Source organism: Atheta coriaria, unplaced genomic scaffold, assembly GCF_025399875.1.
Source record: "Atheta coriaria isolate IRGN ID8LTWV9N9 unplaced genomic scaffold, Caltech_Dcor_3.1 hic_scaffold_6_pilon, whole genome shotgun sequence".
NCBI lineage: Eukaryota > Metazoa > Arthropoda > Insecta > Coleoptera > Staphylinidae > Dalotia > Dalotia coriaria.
The window spans coordinates 12,217,280-12,241,831 of record NW_027045448.1 but is presented as its reverse complement, the minus strand read 5'-3'; the positions used below and the strand labels follow the sequence as shown (position 1 = coordinate 12,241,831).

The following is a 24,552-nucleotide window of genomic DNA, read 5'->3' as shown; positions in this document are numbered from 1 at the left end:
GTGCGTGATTGATTCTGTGCGATTTCCGCCAGCAGCAGTTCACAAGATATTCTACAGAAATTTTGCTTCCCTGGATGGTCCGAATTATTATTTTTTTGTGCGCTTAGTTGACTGCATCATTCAGTTGTCACAATGACTGATCTCAAGGTAAGCTAACCCCACAAAATGCCGTTGAACTGCAAATTTCTTGTAATGTTTTTTTCTTGTGAATGTGAACTGTTCTGCAAAGTAGCATCACAAGCGTTTCTTTCAGTGTTTGTGGGCTTATCTCCTACTATTAGGTTGATATATTGCCGTTTGCTTCTGCTTATCAGTACATTTATTTTACGCGCCAAAAAGAAGATGCATCTTCATGTAACGGTTTTTTTTCGTTGTTTATCACGATGTTAAATTGCTCGTTTAGGCGAAATTTATTAAATGTTAGTTCGCAGCATATGAAGAATATATGTAGAAATCAAACTATTGAAAAAACTTGCAGGGAATGTTCCAGAAAATGAACAAAGGTTCAGATTCAGCCAACACCAACGGCGCCATGTCGATCGAACAAACCTATCAGAAGAAATCTCAATTGGAGCACATCCTGCTTCGTCCCGACACATATATTGGCTCAGTGCAGCATCTCACAGAACAAATGTGGATCTATGACACTGAGGCAAAGTGCATGGTCAACAAACAAATCACTTATGTTCCTGGTTTGTACAAAATCTTTGATGAAATCCTTGTCAATGCCGCCGATAACAAGCAAAGAGATAGCTCAATGGATTGCATCAAGATTGAGATTGAACCAGAGGAGAACAAGATCTCAGTGTGGAACAATGGGCAAGGTATTCCTGTTGTCATGCACAAAGAAGAAAAAATGTATGTACCAACAATGATCTTTGGTCATCTACTCACCTCTTCCAACTACAATGATGAAGAAGCAAAGGTCACAGGCGGTAGAAACGGCTACGGTGCCAAGCTGTGCAACATTTTCAGTAAGAAGTTCATAGTTGAGACATCCAGCAGGGAATACAAGCGAAAGTTTAAACAAACCTGGACGGACAACATGGGAGCCACCAAGGAGGCCAGTGTCAGCGAAAATGCCAGGGATACCGATTATACAAAGATCACTTTCTATCCGGATTTGTCTAAGTTCAGCATGGAGAAACTAGATGATGATATCGTAGGTCTAATGCGTCGTCGTGCGTATGACGTAGCTGCGTCCACACGTGGCGTGAAAGTATTCCTGAACGGGGAGCGTCTCTCTGTGAAAAACTTCAAGGACTACATAGATCTGTACCTGAAATCTAACGAGGATGAGGAGAGTCGTAAAGTCGTCTATGAGACTGTCAGCGACCGTTGGGAAGTCGCGTTTTGTCTGTCGAACAACGGTTTCCAGCAAGTGTCGTTTGTAAACAGTATTGCCACAACGAAAGGTGGTCGCCACGTGGATTACATCGCTGATATGATAGTAAAACAAGCGCAGGAGATTCTCAAGAAAAAAAACAAGGGCGGTGTAGCCATCAAACCGCATCAGATCAAAAACCACATGTGGGTCTTCATCAATTGTTTGATTGTCAATCCCACATTCGACTCACAGACCAAGGAAAACATGACTTCACTCCAAAAGAACTTTGGATCGAAGGCGACGCTAAGCGAAAAGTTCATCGGGCAAGTAGTGAAGAGCGGTTTAGTTGAGCACGTCCTCTCGTGGGCGAAATTTAAAGCTCAGACTGAATTGAATAAAGTTGGCGGTAGGAAACAAACGAAAGTAAAGGGTGTACCCAAACTGGAGGATGCTAACGAAGCTGGTGGTAAGAACGCGCTCAAATGTACACTCATCTTGACTGAGGGAGACTCAGCCAAATCTTTAGCCGTGTCTGGTTTGGGTGTCATCGGACGCGATTATTACGGCGTGTTTCCACTGCGTGGTAAACTGCTCAATGTGCGCGAAGCCACACACAAGCAGATCTTAGAAAATGCGGAAATTAATAATTTAGTTAAGATTGTCGGATTGCAGTACAAGAAAAAGTATAACACTGAGGAAGATTTGAAGACGTTGAGATATGGAAAGATTATGATTATGACTGATCAGGATCAGGACGGATCTCACATTAAAGGATTGTTAATTAATTTTGTGCATTGCAACTGGCCGGAGTTATTGCGGTTGAACTTTTTGGAACAGTTTATTACGCCGATTGTTAAGGCCACGAAGAGGAACGAGGAATTGTCATTTTATTCACTACCAGAGTTTGAAGAATGGAAGAGCAATACAGCAAACTATAGGACTTACTCCATCAAATACTACAAAGGTATTTATTTTTTAAATATTAGTTTTGTTTGTTATTAATTCGGTGAAATATTCTAGGTTTGGGAACCTCCACTTCAAAGGAGGCTAAAGAATACTTCACCAACATGGAACGCCATCGTATTAAGTTTACCTACGGCGGACAGCGCGACGACGATCACATTTTGCTTGCGTTCAGTAAGAAACACATCGAACATCGCAAGGAATGGCTCACTAACTTTATGGTTGAGAATCGTCGACTTAAAGAGCTCGGTTTACCTGAAAAATATCTGTATACTAAAACTACGAAATCTGTCACCTATACGGACTTTATTAACTTGGAGTTTATTCTATACTCGAACGCTGATAATATTCGTTCGCTTCCATGCATTGTCGACGGTATGAAACCTGGCCAACGTAAAGTTTTGTTCACTTGCATCAAGCGTAACGACAAGAAGGAAGTAAAGGTGGCGCAACTGGCTGGTTCAGTTGCTGAAAAGTCTGCATACCATCACGGTGAAGTATCCCTGTGCTCAACGATTGTTGCTTTAGCGCAAAACTTCGTCGGTTCGAATAATATTAATCTGTTGGAACCGCGTGGTCAGTTTGGTACTCGGTTAGCTGGTGGCAAAGATTGCGCCAGTCCCAGGTACATTTTCACAAAGATGTCGCCACTTACCCGCTTGATTTTCCATCCGCATGATGATCCGCTTCTTAAGTACGAATTCGATGATAATTTAAAAATTGAACCACAGTGGTATTGCCCGATTATTCCGATGCTGCTTGTCAATGGCGCGGACGGTATCGGCACAGGCTGGATGACCAAAATCCCGAATTATAATCCGAGGGATCTTGTTCAGGCGATACGGGCGATGATTGATGGTCGCGATCCGCCACAGTTGCATCCGTGGTATAAGAACTTCAAGGGTACGGTTGAATCTGTGGACGAACATAGATATGTGACGAGTGGTGAGGTTGCAGTCACTCGCCACAACTGCATTGAAATCACCGAGCTGCCGGTCGGTACATGGACGCAAGTATATAAGGAGAATGTGCTTGAGGTGTTGATGAATGGCAGCGATAAGGTGAAAGCATTGATTTCGGATTACAAGGAATACAATACCGATACGACAGTCAAGATGACCGTGTCGATAATTCCATCGGAATTTTCAAACATCGAAAAGGAAGGGTTTCATAAAGTTTTTAAGCTGCAGAATTCTTTTACTTTGTCATCAATGTGTGTATTCGACCATTTGGGATGTCTGCGAAGAATGGAAAACGTTATGGATATCATGCGAGAGTTTTACACGCTGCGTTTGAAGATGTACACAAAGCGGAAGGAGTATCTTGAGGGTATGTTGGAAGCGGAAGCGAATAAACTCTCCAATCAGGCGCGTTTCATCATGGAGAAATGCGATGGCACGCTTGTGGTCGAAAACAAAAAGCGAAAGATTATTATCCAGGAACTTATCAGCAAAGGCTTCAAAGCGGATCCGGTGTTGATGTGGAAAGAATCTCAAAAAGAAGATGACGAAGAGGAGGGTGGTGAGGTAGATGAAGATGGCAATAGTTCACATGCTGCTGCACCCACTGATACAGTGACCGAGAATAAGAAGTTTGATTACCTTCTTGGTATGTCCATTTGGATGTTGACAGATGAACGCAAATCGGAATTATTGCGTCAGCGTGATGAAAAAATTCACGAATTGAAGACGCTACAAGCTAAGAGTAATTCAGATTTGTGGCGCGAGGATTTGGATGTGTTTATGAAGAAATTGGATGAGGTGGAAGAGGCCGAACGCCGTGAAGAAGCGAATGTACCCAAAGGTAAGGGTGAAAAGAAGGGCTTGGCTTCCAGGAAGAAGCTCGTCAATATGAATGAGACGATGCCGTCGCCGAACGCAAAACGCATCCAACCAACAATCTCAGATGAGATGAAGAAGAAGTTTATCGCTGCGGGTGCAAAGAATCGGCCCAAGAAGGTACTTCAAACAAGCCTGTCACAAGATACTGCAGAGGAGGCAGACGAGTTTGATAATATGACTAAGGCGTCTGATTTAAAGAAAAAGGTGGGAACACCCGAAGAAGCAGAGAAGAAGGCGAAAGGACGCAAGAAGAAAGAAACAGGCAAAGATGGTCTGAAGCAGACCAAGTTAACATTCACAAAGAAAGCTGGTATGTATTAAAATCATGTATTTTTAGATAAAATATCATTTTTTTGTAATATTTTAGCAGAGAACGGTAAAAATACTACCAAGGACGGTGATGATTCCGATTCTAATGACGATGAAGCTGCGGTGGAAAAGGCCCCTCGCGATTTACCCAAACGAAATGTCCCTAAAAAGATTTACAACCTCGACTCGGACGATGACTTCGACAGCGCAGGTGCAAAGGATGATTCCGATGAGGATATGTTTAGTTCCCCGAAAGCCGTTGCCAAACCTGCTGCCACGACACCCAAGCCAAAGGACGACAGCGACGATGATGATGAAGTCTCACCACCACCGAAAAACAATGAAAGCAGTGAGGATATGTTTGACCGAATGGTTGGTAAGTCGCCAACGCCAGTTAAAAAACCACCGGGAACCAAACGCAAACTGCTTCGATTATCCTCCGACGATGAATCTCCGAAGAAAAAACCCGCGCCTAAATCGAAGAAAGCAAAGACAAACTCAAGCGGCGAGAAGCCGAAGAAGAAAACCACCCCGAAGAAAAAGAAGCCCGCGCGCAGCGATAGCGACAGCGGCGAATCCGATGATGGTGATGATGATGACGATTTCGTGCCGAAGAAACCAGCGGCGCGGACGGCGCGCGCCACCAAACCATCCAAGTATAAGTTTAGTGACTCTGACCTCTCTGATTAATCAATTTCGGGAAACACTCGAGCTCTACCTAGTAATTTGTTTCATTTTAAGTAATTATTTTACCGTATTTAAACACACGTTTCATGTTTTTATGTGCTACGTCTAAATTAACTAACTCATCATAAAAGAATATTTATAACAATCGATATTTTTTTATTTAATTTTTACCGGTTATTAAGTAGTCTGATTTTATATAAAATAACACGCGTTTTTATACTCCATGGATAGAATACAAAATAAAAACGTACATATTCTCATCAAAATCAAACTGAAACTGAATGTTCGAATGTAGTTGTGAAAAATTCCAACGTAAGATTTATTTCTAATATAAAGATAACAGTTTTAAGACAGTAACCATCATCTTAATGTAAAAATAATTGCATTCTGGTTTCTTAATTTATCCCCGATTCCTGTCCTCCACTTAATAAGCCACTTGTTACTTGATTAAGGCACAAACTTTCTCACACGTTAGAGATTTCGATAAAAATAAGCAATGCATTCTTTTGCACTTTTTTCTGCTTCAAACATAGAGATTATCATAATCGCAAAAATAAAATTGGTATTGTCTTTTTGTTACAAAATAGAAACTTTTACGCTTTTCCAGGGCTTTTCTTCGGGCGCCCACGTTTCCTTTTGACTTGTGATTCTACTGCTTGTACTTCTTCTTTAATCTGTCGTTTCCTGCCAGCTTTTTTTGGTTTCTGTTGCTTTGTTTCTTGTATATGCACATCGTATTTCGCCTCGTCTTCTTCTGGTATTTCCATTACAACTTTACTATCAGTCTCGGCCGGTTTTACTTGAGGTTTATCATCGTGTGGATGTTTTTTCAAATGTTCCAGAAGTTGTGAGTTCCTTGCAAAACTCAAATTGCATTCTTTGCATTCGAATGGTTTGTGAATTGAGTGGGTTAACATGTGTCTCCGTAAAACATCATTTCGGCCAAAAATCTTTTTACACAAATCGCATTCATACTGTTTTTCTTTGGTGTGAATGATCATGTGTTTGGTTAAATTGTGCGCCTGTTGAAACCTATTTCCGCATACTGAACATGCGTAGGGTTTTTCGCCAGTGTGGACACGAATATGACGCTGTAAATCGCAAGGTTTACGAAATGCTCGATCGCAGATTTTGCACGCGAATTTTTTCTCGTGGTTTTTGACTGGTGTGGGTTTAACAAGTTGATGGAGTTCTTTGTGTTTTCTGTATTCTTTGAATAAGTCGAATCCTTTCTCGCAGATTTTGCATGTGTAAGGCGCTTTGCCATTGTGCCGGCGTACATGAGCAGTGAGTGTGTCCAAACTAATAAAACTCAGTGGACACATGGTACAGGTGTAAGGTTTTTGGCCGTTGTGAGCTTCGTCTTTATGCGCTTGAAGTTCCGCACGCGTTTCGAATAAAATCGTACAAAACTTACAGTAGTATATCAGTGGAATGCTATGGTCCTCAGCACAGTGCTTCTTCAATGAGGTTTGTGTTTTGAAATATTCTTTGCACTCCTGACACTGGAGTACAATCAGTTTCTCATTTGTTTCTGGTTCAGTCTCATTGTTGTTGTAGATGTCCTCGGAAATTGGCATCAGGCCCAATGCCTGCAGGATGGCTACCTTGGGATGTAAGTTAATTACTTTTTTTTGTGGTGAATCCAATTCAGATATATCTGTTTCAGTCTCCTTTAGGGTTGTGGTTGACGACAATTCCATCTTGTGTGAACGCACGGTGGACACGTTGGTTGGAATGGCACTATTGGCGGTCATTCTGGAAGCAATTGGCGATGTTAAATTCGCTTCTTGTAGGCGAGCGATGTGCGGAGTCAACATGGTGGAGGAGTTGGGAACATGGTGGAGGAGCTATTAATACGCGTATTGGCGCTGGGCGATAAACGAGTTTACTTACTTAAAACGTAATTATGTTGGTAAAACAATTGCCAGACACTTGTTGATCAGTGAGATGAGGCATGGAGGCGCGTTTCGCGCGGCAGGTAGAAGGCACTTATCAGTTGCACGAGTTAAACTTACTTGCCGTGAACAACGTGAACATAAAAAACGACATTGAGGAGCGCGCCCGCTGCGCTTGCACCAAACAAATGCAATGCGCCCGCTTCTCAATACTCCCACCACTACAACAGCTCTCAAACCTACAAATCGGAATCAAATCATGAAACATACCAAACAAATTCCATTTTTATTAAATCTATTACATAAATTTAAAATAAATGACGCCAAATTTATTGAAATAGAGATATTTATTGTGCGTAATATGTTTAAATTTTAAACTTTGCAGTGTTGCCACTTTTGGCAACATCAACACGTGATTGCACATTGACCTTGAATTGCAAACGTATCAGTCAGTCGAACATTGCTAAGGTTACGTTCTGCCAGTTGAATTTCAGTTCGCCTAGAAACGAACGTCTCGCTGAAGATTTAAAGTAATTAATTTACACTAGTTTTAATTGTTGTGTTCTTTGGTTTACCCTTTTTATAATGTCTGCAATGTGTGAGTGTAATTTTTCTTCAGTTGTACATATACTTTTTTAGTCATCAAAATTCATCAAGTTCAATGTTGCACAATACATTATCAGCTTACTTACTTAATGATAGGTTTACATAATTCTCTCCTGTTACAATTGCTCATATTAAATAATTGGACGTGCAGTTGTTTTTTAACTGGAAAATTATAACCATATGATCCCGTGTTTCATATTAAGATTAGACATTGAAACTTTGACCCAATTACTATATTTGTGACTCAGGTTCACACATGTGGATCAAAAGTACAAAGTTTTAATTTATGATATTTGTTGTTTTTAGCAAATATGGGCGAACGTGATGTAATTTTCGAATATAAGGACGAATCACAGGCAGAGAGATTAGCGCGAAAATCTGAGGAGGCGCCATTTTTTCCTGTTGGTTAGTATTCTGATGTAATTTTCCATTGCAATCAATAAGCATACTTATTTAATTAAAATTGCTATTTTTACACAATATTGTATTGAATATGTGTGAGTTTAGATAATTACAGTTACACATAACAATAATTAGTGTAATTAATGTGTTTTTAATTTTTCAGCTATAACCGGATGTGCAGCCGCTGTCGCTTATGGCGCGTATAAATTCAAAAGTCGTGGCATGATGAGCCCCAGCGTGTTCCTAATGCAACTCCGTGTTGGCGCACAGGGTGTAGCTGTGGGTGCGCTCACCCTAGGCTTAGTTTATAGCATCATCAACGAACGTTTCCTAAAGAAGAAGTAATTGAGGAAAATGATAACACTAGCCAATTTGCTTAGGACACCACTCACTAGACAACTTAGTTCATACTAAAACCTGATGTATAGAAATAACCCCACCCCGAATGTGGGTGCGCACACACAAAATCTATTTATTTGTGATATTGTTTGTTTTGCTTTTATTTATTGTTTCCACTCATTATATATACTGCGTACATTTTATTAGTAGCGGGCGAAATATGGTTAAATTGAAATTATTTTATTGTTGATTGAATATTGAAAAAACTCAGGAAAGGGTAACAGATAATGGATACTAAATTAACTTAAATAATGTTGTAAGAAATAAAGTATTGTACCTAATTATTGATAATGAGAATAATATAAATGAGTGTAATTCAAACTGACAAAGAACATATAGCAAATGCATAAATATTTAATTGTAACTTATTTTTGTAAATAAATTCGTGTCCGCTAATGTTACTGATATGTCATTTATCTTCTTCTGTCGAAATTTATGTTTTTAAACTTTCATTACTTTTTCTTTTTACTGTGTTAATGAATTGCAATTTTTTAATGACTTTTTAACATAATACTGAGAATCTTCTGCCGATATTAAAAATGTGTTAAAAATTCAAAGAAAAATTGATAAGAAGGAAGCATTTTATATCATTTGTATGAAGTTGCATTTTGGGAAATTTCTGGATACGTTTATACATTTATTTGTTTTCTTATGAGTTATGGGATTGGCAGACATTAATAAAAATTTGTATCAGATAAAGGTAGGTTACATTTCAAGTTTAAATGATTCAATAATTTGTACATTGAGTCTTGATGTCTCATCCAACCTCGGAAATTTTTGAGTGTAATTGAAGTTGTATTGTTAGTTACGCAATCTATAAGTGCGCAAATAACAATTCCATGTTCGTAAATATTTATCTGTTGAATTTATAAAATTGCAAGTTTGTTATCATAATTGTACTTTAAACTATTAAAAAGTATTTGATTGTTACACGCAATTAAGAAAATAAGTCGAGAATAGTATAATATGATTATATAGCCTTTATCATACTTAGTATTGGAATAATGATTGAAAATTAAAATTTCTTAAATAATGGTTTATGGTGTTACTTAAGAATTCGTTTTTTTTTGTATTAATTTCTTGCCCCTTACTAGCTAAAACGGATTTCTGTTTTATTGAGGAATATTATCAGATTAATCATAACCAACTTTTATGTTTTTATTTATTTATTATTTATTTATTTAATTGTTTGTTGGTCCATGAATATAATAAAACATCTAGCCAGTTGTTCTGTAATTACCAATCGCAAACCGAAAGAATTGGGTTGAATACAAGTCCTGCGGGGCAATCTTTCTCCCATTGACCATCGTTTGCACAGTGGCAGAATTTATGAGAGTCAAGAGGATGGGACAGATGAAGGTTTGCGTTGATGGGGTAGTCAGGAGGACACACCGATGTGCAAACATTGGCAGGGGTAGTGGATGAAGCAGTAGTACTTGATGGTGCAGCAGAAGTACTAGACGGTGCAGCACTAGTAGTTGAGGGTGCGGCTGTGCTGGATGTCGGTGGTGGTGCTGTAGGGGTGGTAGATGGGGAAGAAGACGGCGGGGCAGCGGATGAGCCAGGAACACAACCAGAAGCATTGGGCCAGTCACACACCGCTAGAATAGGGTTGAAATAAAGGCCAGAGGGGCAATTCATGGTCCAGTTGCCATTATTGGCACAGTGGCAGTACTTATCACAGTCTTTAGGATGTGGAAGGATATTATTTGCGGTAATGGGGAAATCAGGAGGGCAGACCTTATCGCATTCTTGAGAAGGTGCTGAAGTGGTAGCAGCAGAAGTAGTGGAGGGTGCAGCAGAAGTAGTAGACGGTGCAGCAGTAGGAGTAGAAGGTGCGGATGTGGGGGTTGTTGTTGGTGTTGCTGTTGGGGTGGTAGATGGGGAAGAAGACGGCGGGGCAGCGGATGAGCCAGGAACACAACCAGAAGCATTGGGCCAGTCACACACCGCTAGAATAGGGTTGAAATAAAGGCCAGAGGGGCAATTCATGGTCCAGTTGCCATTATTGGCACAGTGGCAGTACTTTTCACAGTCTTTAGGATGTGGAAGGAGATTATTTGCGGTAATGGGGAAAACAGGTGGGCAAACCGCATCGCATTCTTGAGAAGGTGCTGAAGTGGTAGCAGCAGAAGTAGTGGAGGGTGCAGCAGAAGTAGTAGACGGTGCAGCAGAAGTAGTAGAAGGTGCAGAAGTGGTAGACGGTGCAGCAGTTGTAGTAGAGGGTGCAGCACTAGTAGTAGAGGGTGCAGCGGTGGTAGATGATGGTGGGGCTGCGGATGAGCCAGAAGCACAACCAGCAACATCGGGCCAGTCACACACCTCTAGGGTAGGGTTGAAATGAAGACCATCGGCACACTCTTTGGTAAAGTTACCACTATTGGCACAGTGGCAGAATAAATTGCATTTGCCGGAAGGATGTGGAAGGTGATTATTTGCTGTAATGGGGAAAACAGGCGGGCAGACCTTATCGCATTCTTCAGAAGGTGCTGAAGTGGTAGCAGCAGAAGTAGTGGAGGGTGCAGCAGAAGTAGTAGAAGGTGCAGAAGTGGTAGACGGTGCAGCAGTAGTAGTAGAGGGTGCAGCACTAGTAGTAGAGGGTGCAGCGGTGGTAGATGATGGTGGGGCTGCGGATGAGCCAGAAGCACAACCAGCAACATCGGGCCAATCACACACCTCTAGAGTAGGGTTGAAATGAAGGTCAGCGGGGCAATCTTTGGCAAAGTTACCACTATTGGCACAGTGGCAGAACTTTGTACAGTCATCAGGATGTGGAAGGTGAAGATTTGCAGTAATGGGGAAAACAGGCGGGCAGACCTTATCGCATTCTTCAGAAGGTGCTGAAGTGGTAGCAGCAGAAGTAGTGGAGGGTGCAGCAGAAGTAGTAGACGGTGCAGCAGTAGGAGTAGAAGGTGCGGATGTGGGGGTTGTTGGTGGTGGTGCTGTTGGGGTGGTAGATGGGGAAGAGGTCGGTTGGGCTGCGGATGAGCCATCATCACAACCAGAAGCATTGGGCCAGTCACACACCTCTAGGGTAGGATTGAAATAAAGGCCAGTGGGGCATTCTTTTTTCCAGTTACCATCATTGGCACAGTGACAGAACAGAGTGCAACTGTTAGTGTATGGCAAATGCACGTTTGCGACAATGGGGTTGTCGATCGGGCAAATGGCGTCACATACTGCTTCAGGCACAGGTCCCTTGACTGCGAGTGCTACTTGCACAAACAAGCAAACACAGGCAAATTGAAGTACAACTGTAAGAAAAATATTGATTAGCATAATTCAATCAAATTATATTTTTAAAGTTAACTTACTTTTGATCATTCTTAGTGGATTGTTGGTAATGCTCTTGATACTGACTCAAAGTAGAGTTGGTTTGTGAGTGGCTAATAGTTCGATTTTCAGTCATTTTATACCCAATTAGTGTAGAAAAATCAAAGATTACTATTATCTTCTTATCAAAAAAAACCAAAGTTTCAATAAACTTCTCAAAGGATTTGAACAATGCATCACTATTTTTATTAATGAGATAATGACGCTCCATTTTCAAGCATAATCGATATATAATGGCAGATTTTAAGATTAGTTTATTTAGCCAAAAGGAAACTTAAAAATACTATCAGATGTTATCAAAATTAGATGGAATTTAAAAATTTAAACTTTAAGAACTTTGCGTTGGAAATAGTTATGACTTCTTACAGTAGATGGCGCAAGCATTACCTCAAGGCAAATAATAAGGAGGAATAATAAATTATGATTTGCCAACGTTTAAAAAAAAATTAAAAACTTAAAGAACAACTAATTGTTAGACTTATTTATAAAGTTTACAATCTTAACACATTTTAATAAACACAAATATTTATTTATTTGATATAAAATGTGCAAATATCATTTTTGTACGTAGGTTAATTTATGTTGTATTTTTTATATTTGAAATATTTACAATATAATATAGCACAATGCATGTAAACATTTTTTATATCTGAATAAATGTTAATACATTTTTTATTCTTTGCGGCTTGAACCGTCCAGTGTAAAGAATGTATACAACCCTATATACACATTCAGACGTTAGACAGTTTCGTAAAGTGCGCATGCTTTGAATTATCAGTTGACATCATATTCTAACAATAAAGTTTACAACCGAAGGAACCAAATATTCCAATCAAATGTGACGCATTTCATTGTTTATCTGTGTGCAAAGTCACCCCACTCACCTTTCCTGAATGTTTACGCTAGCGCAGTTGGTAAGTACACTCAAACATTACCTCTTCCACCGTGCGCGCCGAAGAAGTACACTCACGCAGGTATCTCTCCTGCTGGTGTGCTCGTAGACTCTCGCGGACTCGCGGGTCGACGCTTTCTTCTTTTCCCAATCCGCTTCATTCCGTCGCGAGCATTCGTGTTGTGTTTTACGAAAACACCGTTCGTTCCGCCGCGCGAAGACAACAAGACGCGTCCAGTGCAGTACGTGCAAATTCGTGGATTTGTTGCTGGTGCAGTGTTCAAGTTCTATGTCCGCTAATTAATTTCGAGTTAATTATATTGGATAAGAATGGTGTGGTGACATTATATTGGATTATAAACAACGTAAACATCAACGGTAAGTGCAAATAAAATTAAAATTTTCGTTTTATAAGAAGAAGTAAGTTGTGCCGAAACAAAACAGCGTGCAAACCACCTGCTGCTGCCTCCTGCACATATGGCGCCGATCAATTAATTCAATTCGTGTGTTTTTTTGCTCTAGAAATGCAGTTAAAATTGTCGCAACATTACGTCGTGTTTTATTTAAATTTCATCTCGTGAGTCACACACTCACTCTACGCATCTAGGTAGCAACAATCTATTTATTAAGTAAATCATTAAATTAGGCATTCATTAAAGCAAATTGTTAGGCAAACACTTTGAATGCCTTGAAATTCTGAATTTTTTCGAGTTTACAAAGTGTGGAAATTAAAATTAACATACACATCACGATGAAATTATAAATTATAGTTTAGTAACACTCAATCTGGGAAGTATATGAATATGATGTGTTTTTCGGTTGAATTCGAGCGATGCGTTGTTTGCGATGCGACTTAATTATGTTATAATATTCCGATGGGAAATTTATTCAGAAACATTCGACACTTTTTACAGTTACGCTGGCTGCGCCACTCGCATGTTGTGAGCAGGAGATGCGCAAGATACACCGTGGGCATTGGGCAATGCGTCACGAAAGGCACAGCGCAATGTAAAAACTTGTAAACGTTCAAGTCGCATCACTTAAAAAACGTGAACTCTGCGTCAACCCAGTAAAAAACAACAACAAGTAAATGCATCAAAGGTGAAGCATCGGCGCGTCAAAAAGTTATTGAACTTTTTAAAATGTTTTATTATTTCAAATGCGTATTTTCAGTGATTTCATTATTGTACTCGTACTTTGTAATTATTCTAATTAAGTAGACACTTTATGAGAAATACCAAAGGTATCGCTATAATAATATTAATTTTTTTTCATTAGGATTTGATAAAGATTAGAGAGGATTTTATTAATGAGATTAATTGGTTTTGATTGAATTTCTATGAAAATACTTATACTAATCTGATCAAAATTAATTTACACGTAGTTGATTCGTTAGAAACCACTTAATTTAGATAATTTTATAATCTGATGCAATTTGAACAATAGAACTACTTAATTCAGTTATTTAACTAGTCTTTTAGTTTTTGGTTTAGAATGTTGCAAAATAAAGTTTGGAAATTATATATTGCAAACTTTTTATTTTAATAGACTATCTAAAAATGGTGGGAATAATTTATATTTTATATAGTATATAATTATTTCTTTGGTTGAAGTACATAATTTTATTTTAAAAATATTATTTACGAAATTATTTAAATTTTGAAATTACTTCTTAGATTTATTATTATCAGCGCTTTTTTTGTTTTATCCCAGTATTTTAGGGTGTATTTAACACATTAAATTGTTTAAAACCGCTCCTAGTTAACATTCATACCTCCTAATGTTTTTTTACACTGCGTGCGCGAAATTAATTTAATCGTGTTCGCAAAGATGCGCGAAATAAGCATAAAATTAGAAATGTTATGTTACTACATCAATCCATCAGATACCTGACAGCTAAAGTTCACTAAGTTTTTTTAAGTTTAGATGTATTTCCAAAATATGTAAAAAAAACATTTTAGAAATAGTAAGATCCAAAATTAATTTATTAACTGATTTAACTTGACCCTAAAAAGTTTTAAAATAATTTAAATTAATTATTTAATCTATACCATGAAATTAATATAAATCAACGGAATACTAAGAGTTTTTCTATCAAATACAGTGTATTAGGTTGCATAATGTGCAAAACACAAACCAGGTTAGGTAAAAAATTTGTATAGTTTGGTGAATATGCCAACAACGCACTTTGAATAGAAAAATAAAATAGAAGGTGAACAAACCACCAAACTGTACTCATCTTAAATTCATTTAATCATCATCTCACCACATATTAAACAATTTCAAAATAAATTTTAAATTGTTTTATATGCAGATACTAAAATTTCAACTAAACTACAATTTTTAAAATTCAAACTTTTGAGCTAATATAATACGTACAAAAATAAAATCTTAAGTTATACACGTATGGATAATAATGATACACCATTAACCATCATTAATTCACCTTAATTACCATTTATAGTGGTGTTATTCATTATACCCGAAATTTTGGCTTAACAACACTCAAGTTAAATATAGTATGGTCAGTGAGTTCAAGCCGCATTCAGCGCAAAAGTAAAATTAACAAACAAAAAACAAAAGTAAAAAATAATAATTAATACACCACGGTGTTGGGGCAACCTCTGAAAAGCCAATGACCACTGATTAGAAGCACGCGCAATATGTTTATAATAAATCTTCATTTATAGCTTTTTATTTAATTTTTTCTTCATTTTTTTATATTTTTGATATATGAGACTTATTTCCACTATAATTTATACATAAAAACAATCGTATGTTTGCATGCCTAATGATAATGTAACAAAGGCCGCGATTTGCGATTTGCGACTGAACGATGATTAAACATATGATAAAATTCCTGCAATTTCTATAATCATTATTTCTCACTGCAAAAACAAAACAAAAACGCAGAAAACAAGTACGTATGGTTGTACGACTAGTTGGCGCGGTACTTCAACACAAACAGCGCGATTTTCATGCTTATTGCAAAATTAACAATGGTCAATAACGACCGAAACTAATTGTAATTGTAATCACATGTTGGTAATGCGAATGTTGGAGAATGCGTGAGGAGTAAAAGCGATTGCGTTCGAACGTCAGGATGACGCCGACGTCGGAAACAAGACGAGCCTAATCAAAGTACATAATGAAGCAGTAATCATGCTCCATACAAATGATTAGGATGATTCCAGTAAAATGATTCGTTGCGTAAGTTCATCAAAGGTTACGAGCACTCAACTTTGATTCCGGGGCCGCCAGAGGGCGCCAGCTATAAAACTATTGCCTGCAAGCTAAAATATCTAATCGTAGAATTTTAGTATCTAATCGAAAATTGAAATTTAAGTGCCAACTGCTAATTATCCGCACGTTGCCTTTGAGCTAACAATAACAACAATCATTTCTTTTACTCGTATGATTGATGGGATTAATGCCGTGGATCATTTGTGTTTGTACACTTTCGATTTCAGGAATAACAACAATACGTATGTGAAATTTGATGTGAAATACTTCAATTAACATTTGTATGTATGCAACTAATTTCACTGGGCACTTATCAGAACGCACTTGCGATGCAACACCTTGACATTTAATAATTGAACAAATGGCAAGATGACTAAACCAAACACATCTCGACTTGAGCGGTTTACTTGTTCGTTTGGCACGCAGCGAAATGTTAGCCGCGAGTCGTTGAAGTTTGGAATTGTTCAATTTCTGCAAACACGCCAAGTCACGACAAACGACACAGGCGCACTGCTCGTGCGGGACGAGATTCAAGATGAGCGGCGACTCTTGAAGAATGTTGAATGGTGAATGTTCGTTAGAGGAAGATTTTTTGTAAATTCATAACATTTTATTTTACTTTGGAGTAGTTCCTGAAAAGCAGAATCAAAGCCTTGGATTTTTATGTATATATGCAACATATTATACACCAAATCAAAGTGGGTTGCCTATATTTCAATAATTTGACTTTCCGTTTTTACAAATCGAATATTAAACACACAAACATTCAATTTATGATAATTTCCAATCATAAAAGTACTTGTTTCTTGTTCGTATGCAGTTGTCTATGTTGAAATCCTTGCTTTGAGCCGTTGTGAGATTGAAAGATTATGAAATGTTAAGGCGCTGGAAGTGTGACGTAACTGAATTAATTAAGGGAGTTTAATTGTTCGATATGTTGCAAAGAGTACTTAATGCATTGATTTCGAACGTGTGCATTTTTCAATTTCCTTATTAGTCTTTGGCATTTGTTACTCTTACGCTTTGCTATAAATGGAAGTCGTTTCATTTAGTATTTGGAACACCATTTTTAAAAACAAACAAAAACAAGGAAATATCAACTGCAAAGAAAATTAATTTCTATAAATTTAAATTTAAAATAATATAGAACACTTTTAAATTAAATAAAACAATTTATTTTATTCAGAGCGAGGTCAAAGTTGAGATTTTGCCATTTTGCATTTTATCTCCGAAGTTAACCTTTAAGAAACTCTATTTTCAACTGTTCTTCTCTCTTCACTTCTCGAGCAGGTTGCCACATAACCGCCATGATGAAATAATACCTTTACAAATTCTTTCCAACTGCAAACATCCAAATCAAAACCAAAGAATAATTTCCTTTAAATCGTTAAACTGTACATTCGATCAAAATAATACCCATAGAGACGTAATAAAATAACGCCAAATCGTGATGAGCACAACTAGTCGAATCGTTGAAATATTAATCGCTTTTGTACCTACGTCAAGCAATAAAACGTAAACTTAACGCAACCATACACACACTCACTGAACAAGAAACATGATATAACCTCAAAACTTGTTTGTAATCTAATTATAATTAATCACTACGCATTTCGTGAATTAAGTGCAATAAAAATGACGAAACTGAAATGTGATGAAAAATTGATTCTTATTTTACACTCATTAATAACAACAAATAGGTATTACCACAATAAAAAGAAAGAAGAGTTGTAGTAGCAGCAACCGTTGCTTCCAAGGACAGTTATGATATTTTCTGAAATTTATTTTGCAAACAAATTAAAAATTAAATTAGAAATGTTGCAAAATTCTAATCGGTGTGAAATAAATTCATCATGTTACTATTATTGCAATAGTATTAATTAAATATAAAATTTATATTCATTATTGTTTTGTTTTTGTTCTAGGTAAGTCCATGGATTTATTTTTACTCAAAAATTTGCTACATGTAAGTAATTATTAATTATTATATAAAAATATTTGTGTCAAGTAGATGACGATGAAATTTGTGGACACAACAAATTTGGATTTCTATTCCAAAACAGTTATTTGTTAAATTATCTATCTGTTGACGATGACGTTGGATAAATTCATGCAGGAAGTCTTTAGTCTACTTTTATTTCGTCGCAAACCTTCAATTTTCGATAAACGTTTTTAATGAGTGCATCAAAAGTAAACCAAATCAAAGTCACAAATGTTCTCAAATGCAGTTAGAAAAACACATTGCGACATATAATTGTTTTAAACGTTTTAAAATACTTATAGAACTAGAAAGTTAAACAAATTTAAATTTTTTTCTAATTGCTACACTGGAAACTTTGTTTTCACCCTTATGTATTCATTTATACTCAGATTAAACTGATTACCTACAAATTAATAGTTAATAAGATCTCATTTAATTAATCTTTGCTCAATTACGTAAGTTCTACGTTGATTCTTGGTTGAATTTTGGGCGCACGGATGCGTCGCGTTGGCGTTTCATTATTACTCGACTGGATCCAGTTAACAAATGGAAATGTCAGTCTACTTTGTACAATTTGTTACAAGCGCGTGTTGCTCGTAGGAAGCGTTCGAAGCTCAACGAATTTCGTAACATTTTCGAGCAATTAAACCCCGAAAGAAGCAAATCGACGCTTGTGGGCGGCGATGAAAAACGCCTCGGCCGAGATATTTTAAAACGCCGATAACTCCCAAAGTGCCGCTGTGCACGCAGGCGTGTTGAATGACTTTCTTTTAATTTTCGTATCGTATCGTTTGTTTTTAAGCAAACTTTCGTTTTATTCTCGTATTTCGACAGTTTCAGCGAAACAATTCACACAAATCACCGTTGAACACCAAAAGCGTTTAATGAATCTAACATTTAACAGAAAGCACGACGAATTCGATATCAAAACAAGCACAAAGAACAAAAAATATATAAAAGAATTTATTGTGAGATGAAATTTTCTGATGTAACTGAAATGATTTTTCTTTTGTTATTGCTGTGTAACGAATTCCAGTATTGTAGATATTGATTTGCGCAAACATTTCTCAGATACCGTTGGATCTGATTGACGTAATTTTCACACACGTTTATTAATTCTCTCAATTCCACGTCTTCGATTGCGAGGATTTTATGCCTCGCAGTCTATGCGGCTCCATCCGTTCATTAACAATCGTATTAAAATAGCAGTTATTGCCGGTGATAGATAGAGATCTACCATCCCAGCAATATGGAAAACCAGCGGTTGTGTAGACTCGTAGACTCGTAGAAAATGTGAAAGAATGTAAAAAAAGTCACTGACGCGCGACTGCTATTAAGTAAGAGCAAAAATATTGTCTTCGAACATTCCGAGATGAAAATTATAGTTATGTGATTTTTTATGTTAAAACAGATGATAACGGATTATTAGATTACATCTAGCAATAATTAGAATAATAACAAAGTTAAATCACCAAAAAATTACTTTAAAAATATTTTTTGTTTTTGGCATAAAAATTTAAATTTATTTTAATTTCATTAAAGTTTCTTGTTCTTTGTTCATTTCTCAACGACTTGAATTACTTCCAATCGAGTTCTTATCGCAAATGCATACATTACATGCCCTGGCGCATCTTCCACTTCGTTCCGCAATGTTATCATCAGTCCCCGCACATGTGCAGCCTTTATGGGCAGCGAAGTTCTTTGTGCGGCTGATACTTTGTATATGTACTGCACATAGGTACTCCCGGAGTACTTATCTTAAAAGATGCGGAGTCTACTCAGCTCGGAAATCGCGCTAACTGTAAAAGCGCTCGTGGATGCTGACTGCTGCTGGCTGCCGGCGATGGTACTTGCGCCCGCTAATCGTATATTCTCACGATAATCACGACACTCATGGCGATATTTCCATGATGCGCGAATGTGTTAATTTGATATCGCGCTGCTCATTCGCGGTCACTGGATGTAAACTGAAACCACACAGAGCAAAAAATGATTTTTTAGTTTCAAAAATTTTTATTAAAAGTTAAAATTTTGTGTCTTGAACATCCTGTGAGGCCTTATTGATGACTTCATTGTTCACATTTGGCTACTGCATTTCGTCGCCATCGTTCCAGCCAGGTGAGCAGCTGGTTTCGCGCGAGCTTTGTGGATGACCACACGCACAATGAATGGCGGACGCTTGAATAGAACGGATGTGTGTTATTTAAAACTCGGTCTCGGACTCGCGGACACCCATCTCGATCTCGTTTCGGTCCAAACATTTCTGATCCGACAAAAAAGCAGAAAGAAGTCGATATCAAAGAATCGAATTACGTTCATTTACGCTACACTCGCCAATGCTATTTATCTGCGAATGGACGAAGAGATGATCTAATTACATTTTTTGTTATTTATTTGAATACGAAAAGCAAAACCGCACAAAGCGTTTGCAATCGAATCGAATCGGAATAGATGCGTATCAAATCTGGCACGAGGACGAGCAAATATGTAACATCCAATTATTATTTTTTTAATAATAATTACTGTTTCTAAATTTGTAAGTATTACGAAATTCAAATCAAAAAAATTGAAGAAATTTTGGCAGTTAATTAATATGTAGGCAATAGTAACAATAAATTACAATTAGTAAACATTTTTTTATAAATTATTTTAAGTGTTAGATGATTTGAACATAACACAACCAAAGAAAGAAGGTTGAATGTAAGCAGTTGAACTTGAAGTCAGATTTCCTTGACCATTTTAACGCCACTCAACTCGTGAGGCAATTAATTAAATTTATTAAAAGCCACACCACTTAAAATTTGATTAATTTTTTTCAATCTCCAATCATATTATTAAATTTTATTCGTTTTACTGCCTAGACATTAAAATATTTCTCTAAAATTTATATATTTTTATGTGTCGTGAACTAGAATTAACAAGTTGCACTCTATAAGTATTTGCTTTGACCAAGCGACGAGTTTTGAACTCTTTTTCCTATCTTTTTCAACTAGTTGATTACCGTGCATATTGCTTCACTTGTACGAATAGCACACATAGAAAGAAGCACACAGGCAGGTTTCGTTCAGCCGGGCTAACAAGAAGCGCACATATTTACAATAATAATAATTAACTCGGTGTTATGTAGTCCACAGATACGCCGCGCTGATAGTCGAGCGAGCAATCGCGCGCAATCGCATACAAACACTTTTAAATGTAACAACCAACAACTAACCGGTAACAACTCGCTGCGCGTTGCCGCTTGTTACATATCGGAATGCGCACGCCATGCGAGTTGCAACAAAAGCAGTAATGCACTCGGCCATGTTTACTTAGAACGCTTACTTAGTTGCGTTTGAAGGATGAGTATGTGCGCTGGCGCGCTGAATGCATCGTGTAATTTTTAGAGCATGAGCTAGAAGTCTACGATTTTATACATTTTGTACATTTTGAGCGTTTGTCGGCGCTAAGGCAGCGCAATTAAAACGAATTAGATATGTTTACAAGCCGTGGAAAGCAGGGAAATAGGAGGAAGTGAACGTGACACAAAAAATTGCAGAGAAAAGCGAGAAAATTAAATTATAGAGGAAAACTTCCACAGAAACACAAAATGAAAATTGTTATGAATTATTAACAGGAAATGTTGTGTAACCATCAAGAATCATAAAGATAACAATCTAAAATTACAATATTGCACAAGTTTAATATTTTGGTTATGTATGTTTAGTGTTAACTTGGTTGCCTATCTTTATACCAAGTAAAATGCAGTTTCCTGCTTAAATTTTTCACAATTCGTCACATGTCATTACTCACCATTATACCCTTCGTGTTGTTCGTGCGGCAAGAACATAATATCATCGCACTATCAGATCGTGTGTATGCTAAAATCACATGCGCATGCACATGCGATGCGGCCGCCCATCAAGCGACTGAGTAAGTTTTCCAATCACGTCGAATATTATATCAGACGCAGGGCACAAGACAAGTCGTGTGGCGCCTTTCCAAGCGTCCATTCCCTATACAATGTTATGCAATACATGCAATAAATGCAATAATACACATCACATAAGTTAGACGTGCGCGGACAAGAAACGCGCCGATAAATACAGCAATTTCTGTTATTTTATCTCGCATTAGAAAAACTACGCATGTAAATTATAATGATGCGATGTGTGGAATCACTTCCTCAAAATGCACATTTACGGCCACTTGCTTCACACAGCTTACAGTGGAATTATTTTGTATTCAAAAGACAAAATAAAACATTAAACATATCCGCATTATCTAGCAGTAGCGGTGCGTGCTGAATGCGGCTGAATGTGGCGCATCTCGTTGTATATGGCAGGACAACAAAGACGAGTGCCATTTATGCACAGCGGCGGGCAAAAGTTGATCCTGGTCGCGAGTGCAGGACATCGAATGATTGACACTGACCATGCCTGCGTACCGTTACGCGCATTTTTCGCGTGAACTCATCTTATAGTCCTCTACGGCGGGCACTAGGAACTTGTCAGCGTTGCCACACTAAAAAGTATTCAATAGCTCAATATATATCGTAAATAACACGCAATGAGATGCAGTTGTGTGCTAGGGCACACAACACACAGCATAACACGCATATCAATCAGTTTCGAAAAGAAAATTACTCACCTTCAGGTGTTGTTCTTACAACTCTTACAATACTCGTCATGTCGATAGTGGTTTATCACTTGTACTTCCGGCTATAACATATTTATTTATATTTATTCGTAAAAAAGTTAGTTTTATGGTTTTGGTTATGTTTCTGTGTGTTGTTGGTTGCATAAAGTTGAATTTACTGCAATGTGTGCAATTTTATTTTATTTTATTTTTAGAAATTCGTTAATAGTGCATGAATATGCGAACACTATTTGCTCGAAGTCGAACACGCCGCATTGTAATTATTATTAAAGCCTGATAATAATCTAATATTGGTTGCTAAATAAAACTGCAAATTTCACATTTTGCTCGCATACAAACGAAACCGACGAGAAAAACTCATTTCATTTGCATTTACACGTGCCGATATTGATGAAACAAGCATGTTTGCAATTTTATTGAGTTATTGAATTCGCACCAGTGTTTTCGAATAATTTTGACATTAAATTTTGCAAACGTTACCAAACTGATTCAAGATTACACAATATTTCGCATTAGATCTCTTTGAATTGAAGTAATATTGAAACGAAATCAACTTTATGCAAATAGACAACGCATGAATATTCATTCTTCTCTTGGGAATAAATGAATATTTATAAATTTATTTATTTATGCGTATCTATACAAATACAGAGCTTTTTCTCTGCTGGAATTTAAGAGCGTTGCCATTTTACGATTTGGCAATTTGCCATTTATTTTATCTTCGTTTTATCGTACTTTATTAATATTTATCGACGTCTGCATTAATATTTTAGAGGTTTTATTCCGGTTAATTAAATATTTTAAGTAGAATTTGATAAATATAAAAATTTATATTATTTATGTTTAGTTTACCTTAGAATTCATAGATGGCGACACTTGAAAAAGTTAGTTTTTATTATCTGAGCAAAACAAGAAGGAAAACACTTACAAATGCATATTTGTCATAATAAATGAACATTGATGTGTTGTTTCAAGTTCTACATCCTATTAGTCACTGATTATTTCATTGGAAATGCATATATCATAAATCTTTCATTAATAGATGATTGTTTAAAGTGATAACAAACAATTTTATCAAATGAATACACAAATACTTCCAAATTAATTCATTTTAAGATTTATAATATCAATAATTGTCATTCTATTTTCATATCCTCTTGATTCAACTTTACAGTAAGCAAATCTTATTTTCATCTTTACATTCATTAACCCTCATTGCAATATCATTCTCCCATTGTGCTTTATCACCTAGGTAATGAAGGTGATGACTTGTCCTGCTATCATCATATATCACCACAAATCATCGCCGTTCTATTCAATTTAAACTTGAGCACTTGGAAATGATAACAATTCGTAACAATAAGCCGTTCGTTCCGCGAAGCAACTCTTGTACTCGTACTTAGATACCTGGAACTGTGTGCAGAAATCTTTCAGACGATAAATAATCCATGAATCATGAATAATTCCTGCATGTACGGGACAGAGGAGTGCATGTCTCAAAGGCTCAACCCAACTGTACATGATCTGAAGTGTGATTTGAAGTAAAGTGTGAAATATTTCCGATTGTATTCCGGATTATATTTCTGTGGAAGTTTTACAGATGTGTGAAAAACTGTATTTGAACTTGAACTTTATTGTATTTCTGCCGGGAGGAATTGAAAATTTACGATTTATTGCTTTTTTATATCTATTACTCGACTTGTTCAAGAAAATCCGTTAAAAGTTATTGTAAAGTTTTAGTTTTTATAGAAAATCGTATTGTTTGAGTTGCGGTACAAGTACTGAACATAACACTTGCTATTTTTTCTTGGAGATTTATTACACCACGATATAAAAATAATAAAACGTGAATAAATAACAGGAAAATTACGCTAATTAAATAATCACTGATATGTCAGTAAGGCGTCCATTGTTTTCAGATCTTCCACCGCGATACGATTTATTCCGTTCGGTATTAATAGTGTTCTCGTATGCACGGATAACCGTTTATAACTATCATAATAACTGATGATGGAGTGCTCTCCAACGGTGGA

At 37.0% G+C, this 24,552-nt stretch overlaps 5 protein-coding genes across 9 annotated transcripts in view; 3 read left to right on the top strand and 2 right to left on the bottom strand.

The window, feature by feature from the left end:
• Nucleotides 1-6: 6 nt before the first annotated feature.
• Top2 (topoisomerase 2) lies at nucleotides 7-5,484 on the top strand. Of its 3 annotated transcripts, none has more exons than XM_065304143.1 (5): nucleotides 7-147; nucleotides 233-419; nucleotides 479-2,291; nucleotides 2,348-4,441; nucleotides 4,502-5,484. In XM_065304143.1, exons 2-5 carry the CDS (start codon nucleotides 384-386, stop codon nucleotides 5,128-5,130), a joined length of 4,572 nt encoding a protein of 1,523 aa, XP_065160215.1. In that variant the 5' UTR covers nucleotides 7-147; nucleotides 233-383; the 3' UTR covers nucleotides 5,131-5,484. The 3 variants fall into 3 exon arrangements, with proteins under 3 accessions (XP_065160215.1, XP_065160214.1, XP_065160216.1); XM_065304142.1 differs by having other exon boundaries at nucleotides 4,499-5,484; XM_065304144.1 differs by lacking the exon at nucleotides 233-419 and having other exon boundaries at nucleotides 4,499-5,484.
• Nucleotides 5,423-7,215, bottom strand: LOC135793266 (oocyte zinc finger protein XlCOF6.1-like). Its single transcript, XM_065304155.1, has 2 exons — nucleotides 7,024-7,215; nucleotides 5,423-6,885 (listed from the first exon to the last, which is right to left on the bottom strand). The coding sequence occupies exon 2, from the start codon at nucleotides 6,882-6,884 to the stop codon at nucleotides 5,721-5,723; it is 1,164 nt and encodes a 387-aa protein (XP_065160227.1). The 5' UTR covers nucleotide 6,885; nucleotides 7,024-7,215; the 3' UTR covers nucleotides 5,423-5,720.
• Nucleotides 7,216-7,418: 203 nt separating this feature from the next.
• On the top strand, nucleotides 7,419-8,828 carry LOC135793271 (HIG1 domain family member 1A, mitochondrial). Of its 2 annotated transcripts, none has more exons than XM_065304160.1 (3): nucleotides 7,419-7,555; nucleotides 7,938-8,036; nucleotides 8,197-8,828. In XM_065304160.1, the coding sequence occupies exons 2-3, from the start codon at nucleotides 7,943-7,945 to the stop codon at nucleotides 8,376-8,378; spliced, it is 276 nt and encodes a 91-aa protein (XP_065160232.1). In that variant the 5' UTR covers nucleotides 7,419-7,555; nucleotides 7,938-7,942; the 3' UTR covers nucleotides 8,379-8,828. The 2 variants fall into 2 exon arrangements, with proteins under 2 accessions (XP_065160232.1, XP_065160231.1); XM_065304159.1 differs by having other exon boundaries at nucleotides 7,463-7,623.
• A 752-nt stretch (nucleotides 8,829-9,580) lies between these two features.
• LOC135793263 (mucin-5AC-like) lies at nucleotides 9,581-11,820 on the bottom strand. Its single transcript, XM_065304152.1, has 2 exons — nucleotides 11,747-11,820; nucleotides 9,581-11,686 (listed from the first exon to the last, which is right to left on the bottom strand). Exons 1-2 carry the CDS (start codon nucleotides 11,754-11,756, stop codon nucleotides 9,669-9,671), a joined length of 2,028 nt encoding a protein of 675 aa, XP_065160224.1. The 5' UTR covers nucleotides 11,757-11,820; the 3' UTR covers nucleotides 9,581-9,668.
• A 919-nt stretch (nucleotides 11,821-12,739) lies between these two features.
• The window catches only part of RhoGEF64C (Rho guanine nucleotide exchange factor at 64C), a 68,312-nt gene continuing 56,499 nt past the window's right edge, over nucleotides 12,740-24,552 (top strand). For both annotated transcript variants that reach the window (XM_065304146.1, XM_065304145.1), the window contains exon 1: nucleotides 12,740-13,035. The gene's annotated coding sequence lies outside the window, so the exon portion shown is untranslated. The remainder of the gene's footprint in view (nucleotides 13,036-24,552) is intronic.

Excerpts from the sequence above, each read along its gene's own strand:
- LOC135793271 (XM_065304159.1), top strand. Across the intron at positions 8,037-8,196 it reads GGCGCCATTTTTTCCTGTTG|CTATAACCGGATGTGCAGCC; the intron begins GTTAGTATTCTG and ends TTAATTTTTCAG.
- LOC135793266 (XM_065304155.1), bottom strand. The coding sequence starts at position 6,884 with ATGACCGCCAATAGTGCCATTCCAACCAACGTGTCCACCGTGCGTTCA.
- Top2 (XM_065304142.1), top strand. The coding sequence starts at position 384 with ATGTTAAATTGCTCGTTTAGGCGAAATTTATTAAAT. Across the intron at positions 420-478 it reads TTAGGCGAAATTTATTAAAT|GGAATGTTCCAGAAAATGAA; the intron begins GTTAGTTCGCAG and ends AAAAACTTGCAG. Across the intron at positions 4,442-4,498 it reads AACATTCACAAAGAAAGCTG|CAGAGAACGGTAAAAATACT; the intron begins GTATGTATTAAA and ends GTAATATTTTAG.